This window comes from Anoplophora glabripennis, unplaced genomic scaffold (assembly GCF_000390285.2).
Source record: "Anoplophora glabripennis isolate ALB-LARVAE unplaced genomic scaffold, Agla_2.0 scaffold600, whole genome shotgun sequence".
Lineage (NCBI taxonomy): Eukaryota > Metazoa > Arthropoda > Insecta > Coleoptera > Cerambycidae > Anoplophora > Anoplophora glabripennis.
In genome coordinates this window covers 299,408-310,903 of record NW_019416830.1, presented here as the reverse complement: position 1 = coordinate 310,903, position 11,496 = coordinate 299,408, and the positions used below count along the sequence as shown (strand labels likewise).

Genomic DNA, 11,496 nt, shown 5'->3' with positions numbered 1-11,496 from the left:
TTTTATCTATGGTTACATGGAGACTAGATAAGGAGCACGAACTCATACGGAAAAATTGACAAAATTTGTCAAAGAAATGGCAGAAGTCGAGGTGGCGCTAGTGTTCCATATGTGCCAAATGAATGTAGCTTCACAAATACGAGTGAAGTAAGCAAATAACCAATTTTATTTAAATTTTATTTATATGGAGTTTAGTAGATATATTGGGAGCGGGGAGGTATACTAAACCTAAAAACTAGAAGTCAAGTCAATAATTATTACAATTTGTTTTTATAAATGGTAAATAAAAAGTTTCGAAAATAATTTAAATATGGTAATAGTATGTGAAGTGAATGACTGTCAACAGATTTAAAATAAAACAGTACGTTTGTGATCTGCATTTTCAATCTAATGATGTCCAGCAGTTCTATATTACAACTTGACCGAATAGTGGGTNTAAGAATATGAATGTTTTGACATCATAAATAAATAATAAATATTTTCCTTTTGTGTGTAAACAAACATAACCCTTTTCACTATATTTAATTGGAAAACTCAATTTAATATTTACTTACCTTTTTGCCAAAACTTCCAATATTTTTCTCATACTTACTACAAATACATAATATAATCAAGAAAAACGTCATGCTAAACAAACGTGAGTCGTGAATTTCAGTGTGGAAAAGTTAGTAAAAAATTTAAAGACACTAGATTTTACATAGTGAAAAAACTTGTAACAAACGTAACAAACTTAAAGTTACTTCCTTTTCTTAACCCCGTTCTTCGTGTGTCTGGACAAGCTCCATCCCCTCCCTGTTGCGAATCTGGCAATGCTAGTTGCACAGCCATGCCTTGTATAGTCTCCATGTATGGTTAGATGACAATGACGTCAAATGTCAAAACAAGTGTATAACCTAGATTTTTATGTTTGTATATTTTTCAATTTGTTTTGGACCTTTTTTATATAAATAAACATATTTTGTTAAAATGTCTGGAGGAATGTTATATGGTGGAGATGAAATTGGAGCTCTAGTGTTTGATCCTGGTCATCATTCTTTGCGAGTTGGGTACGCTCAAGAAGACACTCCAAAAGCTGAAATACCGGCTATAGTCGGCGTAGCTCCTGATGAATCTCCAAAATTGGAACCTGAAGTAAAACCCGAAGAAAACAGTGTTTCATCCAATCAATATTGTATGTTCTGTTGTTTTCTGGATCAAGTTGTAAATTCACATTTTTTTAATCCATTTCATAAAGAAATAACAGAAGTAGAGAAAAGCTGCCGAGCCAAAACTTATTTGTGTTCATTAGTTGATATACCTAATTATCTATTAATTTATGTACCTATTATTTATGTTTTATTATTTTTTTATATTATTCAGGCAAGAGCATTTGCGGACATATTGCCTTGTGTTGAAGTGCATTTAAAATAAATCATTTTGTNGTACCTATTATTTATGTTTTATTATTTTTTTATATTATTCAGGCAAGAGCATTTGCGGACATTTTGCCTTGTGTTGAAGTGCATTTAAAATAAATCATTTTGTATATTAAATTGTACTTAATATGTACTTTATACATAATTTTTATTATACGTTCTATTTCAGCATATAAGTACTTTATTGATACAATATATTTACATACTCCCCGGCCGAATATGGAAATACATAGTTACATGAAAGATGGCATGATAGAAAACTGGGATATGTTTGAAAAAATTATGGATTATTCATATGATAAGGTAAAATTAGTGTATATTTGAATTTATATAATTAGTTTCTAAATTTAAAGTTTACCTTACAAATTGTTTGCCATTTATTTTTTTGTTTTTGATAAAGGACATTAATATTCAAAACAAATTTGTTTTCCAGATAATACAGTCAGAATCCCAGTATCATCCAGTTCTCTTTTCTGAATCTCCATGGAATCAAAGACAAAAAAGAGAAAAATTAACAGAAATTATGTTCGAGAAATATAAAGTGCCAGCATTTTTCTTAGTTAAAAATGCTGCTCTAGCTGCGTTTGCTAACGGAAGAGCTACTGCATTGGTAATCGATAGTGGAGCAACTCATACTACAGCTGTACCTGTCTTAGATGGTTACGTCATATCAAACGCAGTTGTTAAATCACCTTTAGGTGGTGACTACCTAATTCTCAGAGCTAGAGAATTGCTGGAAAGCATGGGTATCGATTTAGCTCCTGCAGCTCTAATTGCAAGCAAAGAAGTAGTCAGAGATAAGGATAAACCGAGGTATGTAAAGAAAAAGCTATCTTTTCCACCAACCAATTCGTGGATGACTTATATGGTGAAAAGAACTGTACAGGATTTTCAGCAAACTGTATTACAGGTAGAATTTAAGTTTCTTTTGTTTTACTCGTTAATATACTTTCATTGTTTTGTTGCGACAAAAAGTAAACGAATCTGAAACTAATGAATATGTTCCGCTTATTTTAAAGGTGTCGGAAAATCCATACGATGAAAGAGCAGCAGCGAATATACCTGCCGTGCATTATGAATTCCCCACTGGTTATCATCAAGACTTTGGTCCTGAAAGATTCAAATTAGCCGAAGGATTATTTGATCATGCTATGTTAGGAGCAGGATACATAGGTAAAAAAAAAATGGATTTTTTATGATTTCTTGTTTGAAAATTTAAATTTAATGACAATTTAAATAAAACCCTATAGGGTTATATAAGAATTCACTTACATTATTTTCTCTATTATTTTGCAGCTGCAACAAGTGCTGGAATGTGTGACGTTGATATCAGGCCAGCACTGTATAGTTCAGTCGTTTTGACTGGAGGAAATTCCTTAGTTCAGGTACATTATTATAATTATTGCTTAATAAATATAAAATATGAATAAACAAGTGAAATTTAAAATAAAAATGCACAATTTTTTTTGTAAAAAATTCTTGAGAATGATCAACTTTTTTGCGACATTTACGCTTTACATTATTTGTCTATTCTGAAAAAAATATTATACAGTATTGCCAATCTTACAACTCTTAACATGAAATAGGAAGAAAAAAACTAAATACGGCAATGTCCTGTTATTTACATTTGGCTTATAAACTTATTTATAAATATGTAAATATAATTTTTTCATTATTCACATGATTCTTGAAACAAACATTACGATTATCATTATGATGATTATTGATATTGGTTATTGACTTTAACTGTAGTTCTGATTTCTTTTGATATTTTAATCTGATTCATACTCTTCAAAGTCGACTTCAACAGTCATGTCTTCTTCGATTTCTTCTTCTTCTTCCTCTTCTTCTTGCTGGATGTTCATAAATTGTTCAAATGAAGATGAATCAGCTGTCTCTTCATCGAAATCACATGAATCTTCGTCTGTTGTATTCAATTGGACATTTGAGCAAGACTGGCTTTGGCAATTAGTACACGCTGGAGAACACAGTAACCCTACTCTTCTACAGCCACATTTAGCACTACAACCTTTTTTGCAATTGCAAAAAATAGTGTTTAGGAGTTTTTCCAGAGCAGGTGGAAGTAAAGTTTGAATCGGTTCCAAAGTATTATCTGTTAATTTCCAACCCCAGTCTTCTGGGTTCAGTTGATTGTCTAGTCATGTCTGAACTTGATAGTATACTCGATACAAGTGTTGATTAGCGGAAGCCGATGCTGGAGGAAGACAAGATAGTTGTACTTGTTTCTTGTTTCGTGTATTTTTTACAGAAGTTAAGTATCTAAATTTATCTATACAATCAATTTTTTTTGGAGCTCCTTAACAGCAAGGAGAAAGTAAATTCCCTTTGTGATTATTGTTTGAGGTGAAGAATCAATTTCTGCAATCAATCAAATATTTTTTCCAAATAATTTTAATACTGATGTTTTACCCCTTCTGAACATTGCTGATGTAGTATCGCAGCCGGTTATCGCATGTAAAAATAAGATATGGTTTTGACATTTTGGATAAGCAGATAAACTTTTTGAAGAATATATTTCTGTTCGCTGTTGAGCCTTTCCAGGTTTTAAAAAGTATATAATTTTATCAATTGGAGTCCTTGCAGTGAGTAGTATTAATAAGTCAACATCTTCACCAACTACAATAGTTGTATTTGTTGCATGAAATTGTTCTATTGCTGTTTCAATTATAAGGACATCTGCGTCATTTTGATTAAGGGAGTTTCTTTTGAGTGTATATTCTCAGAATAGTATAGTTTATACATACAAGACACACAGATAGGCATTTTTACTTGCATTAAGTGTCTGACTGTATATATGTGACATATACAGGGTAGTAAAGTACCGATGGTCTATCTGAAGTTACGTAAGAGCGATAAAGTAAGCCATAGAAATCCATGCGATAGAGAAGGATGGCTATAATGAAGGCTTCTCATAATCACTGCCCGTTTCGCCCTTCCACAAATAAGATCCACTTCTTATTTGTGGAAGGGCGAAATGGGCGTTGACTATTAGACGCCTTCATTATAGCCATCCTTGTCTATCACATGGATTTCTATGGCTTACTTTATCGCTCTCACGTAACTTCTGATAGACCATCGGTACTTTCCTACACTGTATGTGCATATCATGTAGAACGTGACTCCTTCAACTTTTAGAATCGCGATATCTCAGGAATGGTGGTTCTTAAACAAAAAGTATAAGGACCATTTTTGTAGATAATTTTCAGATCTATAATTTTTGTCTGAGCTACTTTTTTGATAAAACTTTTCGAAAAAAATCCAAAAAACCTCAAATTTTGACCTTTGACCCCGAATAACTTTTTTAGCACACATGGGATCGGTGGGGACTTTTGACACTTTATTTCTAATGGTGTATCCAAGGTGTCCACCAAAATTTAGCTCAGTCGGAATTTTCGTTATTTGACCACTATTTTTATGACTAATTTGACCGGACTAACAGTGCATTAGAATTAGATTTAACCTGTAGTATAACTAAAATATTGTAGTCTTATTGTAAATAATTTTCTTGACGCATGACTTGGAAACTTGGATTTCATTTGTATACATACGTAAATGATTATCTTTCAAGGAAACAGTGGTTCTCAAAATGTATAAGTGGATGGACAGAAAAAAATCATTAAAAAATAATACCCGTAAATTTAAAAAGTGACTATGGGACCATTTACATTTTGAATCATACCCAAAATTATAATTTCTAAATATTCACGTTTTTAGGGTCAGTTAAATAAACAATATATAAATTTCATTTGTTTTTATTTATTATGTAAACACCTACACCTACAATTCTATATGATTAGTTATGTTATAACAATGATATTCACTAATTTTGAACTTAGCAGAGGATTGCTTTGCTAAAATGACACTATGTGTATTATATAGTAGTAACATATAAATTTGCAGGGTTTCAGTGATCGTTTGAGTCGAGATTTATCCTCAAGAACTCCCAGCTCGATGCGATTGAAAATGATAGCTGCGAATGGAACTGTGGAAAGGAGATTCGGTTCTTGGGTGGGAGGATCTATACTGGCATCTATAGGAACTTTTCAACAGATGTGGATGTCCATGCAGGAATATCAAGAAGCGGGCAAGGCTCAGATAGATCGAAAGTGTCCTTGAACATTATAAAGTTATTTTATTAACACTGACTATAAAGTATAAGGTAATTTTAATATCTAGGTACAAACCTCACAAGTATTTTTGTGACAATTCTTTTTTGTAATAAAAGTTTTTGTAAAATATGAAAAGGTTTTCCGTTTCATTCCACTCAACTACAAAAGTTTCTCGTTATATCACTTCTTCAGAAGGTACGAATCAAATGTCTACTAAAACTTGAACTGAATTTTAAACGTTCAAAAATCTCGAGTGCGGTCGAGAGCGACGTTCACGCGCATGCGCGGGCCTTGCGCTCATTTTCGCGCGTGTTGGACGTCCATTAATGTTAACTTTTACTACTGCTGGCGCATTTATTACATGAACTCAGAACTATCAATGTAAAACTTTCTGAAAATAAAAGTTTAATAACCCTTTCTTTGTCTTTAAAATTCCGGTCCGATACGTCCAATAGTTAACTAACAATCAGCGTTATAAAAAAGCTATCTTGGGAACAGAGGCATAGGTGATTTCTCTGTTTTTTTTTAAATTACTGTAAAAACAAGCTCTACTTAATACAAAAGGAGCAAATTCCCGAGCGGCTTTTGCCTGATCTTGGAACAATTTGTTTATAACGCTGTTTTGCACGTCCTACTTTGTTAGTTGTAAAGGACAACTTAATTTCAACTTTTTGAATTTTTTTTTTTGATACGCTTTTATGCATCAATTAGAACCTACATATACGACTTTAAATTCTAAAATTAACGTTTACTAATTAAGAAATTAGTTGCAAACAAACCAATGAAATTAATTAACAAATACCTGGAGCAACAATTTCACGGTCAATCGAATCGGCCTTTGGCACATACGTTGGTCCTTGTGTTGACCCTCTTTTCCATAAATTTCTTCAACGTCCATGTCTTTACAACAATAATGTGTAATTTTCGAAAACTAATTTTTCCGCATTCAACATTTATTTGACAGTTAACAAATATTAGTAAAATATGATGACTAGATTGTCCGATAGGTCATCTAGATTTTTGTGGGCAGTAAAAAAAGTGAAGAAATACTTAAATGTGCAACTTATTTGCAAATTGCCAACTTAGCGTTACTCCTTTTGAGTTACCTACTTTTTTGATATTCACAATTCTACACAACCTTCCTCGTCAAAATGTGCAATAAAATGTCTACTATGTAATAATTTTTTCACGTTCAAACTCTAATTAGATTGGAATATATATCTGATCTTATAAACTCAATGGTATAGGGAACCAAACATTTACGAAATTAATTTGATATCATCTAATGGAAACTACCCTTGAGGTCAGTTCATTTCCAGACACCTTGTTCACTCTGACTTGTAGCACTGTGAAAAAATATAAAAATTATGGTTAATAACGAGAATTTAACTGCTCAATTTAATTACAATATGAATTAAATGGTGGAATCCTTGTTGAATATTATACAGGATGCTTATATACAATTTTTCCATGCAGTTCTTTTTAAATGAAAATAAAAATCATTTTCAAACTGAATAATAAAATAAATTAAATTTGGGGGAAGGGGGAGAATAATGCATTATCAAACAAAATTAATTTTTTCCAAAATTAGCACCTTATTTAAAATCACAGAAGACTCATAATTTGAAATTTATAGCTATTGGACTCTTTTTGATAAAAAATATTTCATTCTGATTGAGCCAGCAGGCTCATATGATTGCGAATTTGCGGTTACTGTTGTGACCACAAAAAATATAATACAGAGTTGTGACTGGCTATTTTAAATATAAACTAAACATTATTAGCTAAGATCATAGGTAAATATGTAAAACATGGCTAGTATGCACAATTTCGAAATTTGTGGTATATATGTGGTTTCGCATATATGAACTCGACTATTTTTAACTGACGAAAAAAGCGACATTTTGGTCTCTGGCTGCAAAATATATAATATAATAATAATAATAATATCTCTACTCCTCATTCTAATTACGGTAATTAGCCCATAAGTCGGAGACTTGTGCGGGAGAGGAGGCGGCATATTATTATTAGGCAGGCCGCATTTGCGCCCAGGAACGACTTATGTTGGTAGGCCCTAACCACCATTAATTCAGTGCATGAATGAGGGAAACCTGGAAAACCTCATTAATTAGGGGGGTGGTCAAATGCCAACCGGTGTCAATCTCTCACATTGACCCAAGCCAACATTCTTCCACCCTACCATACCTGCACAGAGGGTGCCAATCCTCCGAACAAGCATAGCTAATCTACGGTCTACCAGCCGCGGGAATCGAACCCGGGCAGAAATTTGCACATGATTAAAGGACTGACGACGCCTTTAAACCGTGCGGCTATCGACCGATTAGGTACTATTTTCAGTATTTTCCACTACCACCTACTACGTATTATCCTTTTTAATGACAAATGGTGATTTGGATTTGATCAGATATGATCCAAATGAAAGGAGATTTCTAGAGTCTAGAAAATCTATAAAAATCCCTAGGTTTGTGGATGTACTTCAAATGTCGTAAATCGGTCTTGCCAACCGTTAGATAGCGCCCTATGAAAATGTCCACAATTTGCTTTAATAATTAATTTCTAAGATTTTTATTTTTTTCGTATAATTAGTAGATGATTCTTTTTAAAAATATATTAAACAACATAATTATAATATTCACTTATTTTCACCATATGCGTCGTTTATAGTCACCTGTTATATTTCTACATTCCTTTGATCTTGCATCCTTATCTCCAGTAGTAACTCGACCCATTCTTTGCACTTAATTATTTTGCATTTAAAAACGCTTCAGTAGTCGTTTACGAGTGAGAACAATGTAAGATACGCGTGTGACATATACTTTAGGTTGCTATTATTCTGTTCTCTTATAAAACAATATCTTACCTTTTTTATATAATCTCAAATATTTCCTACAAAATACAATAAACCCTCCTACTATCCAACCCACCCAATTTACGGTTAAAAAGTCAATCAATCAATATCCAACTTGACGCGTTCGAAAATTTAAATGAAGGCACAATTTGATTTTGACGTAAAGACCTACAGCGGAAATTTCAGATTAGTGCCATAAATTAAGGGCTTCAATTAAACCCTTAAGAATTATTTAAAATTAAATAAATGGCATTGTTCTAATTAAATTACGTGAGTCGTATATGTTGTAACTATGTTAAACGTTTTATTCAGAGATTTCGCGCATGAACGTGAGCAAAATATGAATCTGTGTTTGGAACTGCTTAACCATAAGAAAATTTTTGATGTTTAAAAATGAATTCCTTTGCGCATGTGCATGTATAAGTGGACAATCAATATTTTTACTTTGAATGTGCAAACATCTACCTCTTGTCATTATAATGTCTACACTAATCTTTCTAAACACTGTTTAGTACTTCATTTCAAAGTTTCCCGCATTGCCAATGTCATATATGTTTAGCTGACGTCTCATGTTGAAAATATTTAGGTATTAGTAATTTTTTCATCTTCTGTAAAATTTGATAAGAATCAATACCTACAAATATTATAACTGAACGGATGTATTAGTTTGGAGAAATGTGTCAAATAAGAATTTTTATAGTTCACCGGTTAAAATAATAAAATGTGGCCAAAGAAATCTCGGTGTTAAGTATTATTTCGTAAACATATCATAATAATAAAGTATTAGAAGTGTTAATTTTCTGAAAAATTGTTTATTTTTTTACTTGCAATTTCGTACTGTGGTTAGGTACCTAAAAGTACCTACTTATTTTAATGTTAATTTAATTACACATAATTAATCTAAAATTTAATATTACTCTTTAATAGATAATATTAAATTATTTTATTTATTTTTTTTTTGAATGAAAAATTACTGCTAAAAAAACTTTTATCCAAATTTATGTTTTGATCCACTATAATTTTTATTATCTTATTCAAGGTCTCTGTAAACTGTAATTCTCCTTGCAATATGGTAGATGGTGCTTCATGTCTGTGAATAGCCAACATTCCAGCAAAGCTTAGTGTCTGTATCTTGCAACCCCTCCACGGTTATAAGAGAGTATTTTCCCTAGCAACTTTTTTGATTTGATATAGGATATCGAATTATCAATAATAAAGTTCTTATTCTTACAAAGTAATGATAATAATATCCAAAAAAAATATTTATGTATCCAATTTATGATGCAAGAATGAATGGGATATCTGAATAGGTACGTTGGAATAATAATATTTGAGACAAACAAATAATTGAAACAAACACCAAGTGAAAAAAAACCGACATCTGTAATGCCAGAACGGAAAAAGTGCTTTTATCTTATAGTTCAATGTTCAACTGTTTCTACATTTCCACCAAATAAAAGGTGTGTAGGTGTGTACCCTACACACCTACAGAAATTTAATTTTTCAAAATTATGCACTTATCCCCTTCTTGCACCAAGGTGTTCAAATACTTTAAGAGCAGTGGCGACTCTTGTCTTCCATACCAGGGAAGACGGAAAAATTTAAATATAAAGTACATATTGAAAAAAGAATCGAATATAATTGGGTAGTTTTATTTTATGTGCTATTGAAATGTACTGCGTACATTATTTTATATAGTAAAAGTCCATTCTTCTGCTTTTGTCTGCAGTAAACTTTTCAATTATTTCATTAGAGTTTGGTATTTCTCGCACCATTGGTTTTTCAATAGATAGTATTGCAAATGCTACAATCAATTTATAATTTTACAATTTTTTAAAAACTACAGCAAACATAACAGTAACAAAATTTTACACCATACCTCAACAAATTAAGTTTATTAAGAAAAAATGCGGTGAACAACTTTTGCCATATTTCTTACGGTGGGACTAAACTAAATATGCGCTACTCCCACTGTCTTTCAGTGCTGCGCGGCGGTAACCGTGACCACCGGTGTAAACACTTTGCAGATATTCAGTGTTTTTTAAGTGAATTTTGCAAGTCGAGTTAAATTGACTGCACATTACTTTAACATTTACTTTTTAATATGTTAGATAAGGTTAATTAATGTATGTACACACGAAATGCATTAACATTATTAACAATTCAAGATAGTAATCGATTTGTTTTTTTTGCTTCTCTATGTTTGTATGTTCAAGAAAATTTTAGCTGCGAATCAAAAATCAGCTCATCAAAACACTGTCTAATAATTTGATAAGTTTTTTAGACAATATAATTTCTTTTTTCTTAACAACCACTGAAACACATGTCGAAATACTTAAAATTAGTTGAGTTGAGTTAATAATAAAAATATCAAAAATGGGAAAAGAATGATTTAATCCATAGGCACCTTCTTTGCCTTATTTAGTATGAGTAAATACAGGAGAAAAGTAGATTTTCAAAAAAAAATTGACAAAAGTTGCTTTTCATGAGTTATATAAGTGGTTACAAATTTGTCACTTAATTCTGGGAGACCAAACTGATCTACAGGATGATTCACAAATGGTGACCAAAAATGAAGCTTTGTGTTCTTCGGTGAATTTGATGAAGGGGTGTCTTTCCTATAAAGTTTTTATCTAGAAAACTTCGTTAAAAAGATACAGGGTGTTAAACTTCAAAACATTTTTTTAATTCTTTTAAATAATTTAAAAACAAGTAAGTGAAATAATTTGAAATTGGGCACGTGTTTATATGTAAACATTGTACAAAATCTGACTAATGTCATTAATTTCTTTATTCGAATAAATAACCGAATTATTAGTGTTTGTCATGTTATTTAAGTAAAAGTGTTCTCATTAGGTTTTTTAAGTTTTGCTCGAAAATCAGGCGTTTTTCGAAAAACATAAGAGAATAGTAATTTGTAGAAAATTGAAAGATGAATCCGAAAATATCATGGTTGTTACCGTAAAGCAGTGGTGTACTATTTTATTTAGAAAAATATGCCAAATATACCCTTAGATTTTGGACAATGTCTACATAAATACATATACCCAATTTCAAATTATTTCACTTACTAATTTTTAAA

General features: G+C 31.5%; 1 protein-coding gene across 1 annotated transcript; it reads left to right on the top strand.

Annotated features, from left to right (window-relative positions):
* Window positions 1-879: 879 nt before the first annotated feature.
* Window positions 880-5,664, top strand: LOC108912026 (actin-like protein 6B). Its single transcript, XM_018717164.2, has 6 exons — window positions 880-1,171; window positions 1,585-1,718; window positions 1,849-2,325; window positions 2,435-2,588; window positions 2,712-2,800; window positions 5,337-5,664. The coding sequence occupies exons 1-6, from the start codon at window positions 967-969 to the stop codon at window positions 5,550-5,552; spliced, it is 1,275 nt and encodes a 424-aa protein (XP_018572680.1). The 5' UTR covers window positions 880-966; the 3' UTR covers window positions 5,553-5,664.
* The last annotated feature ends 5,832 nt before the right edge of the window (window positions 5,665-11,496 follow it).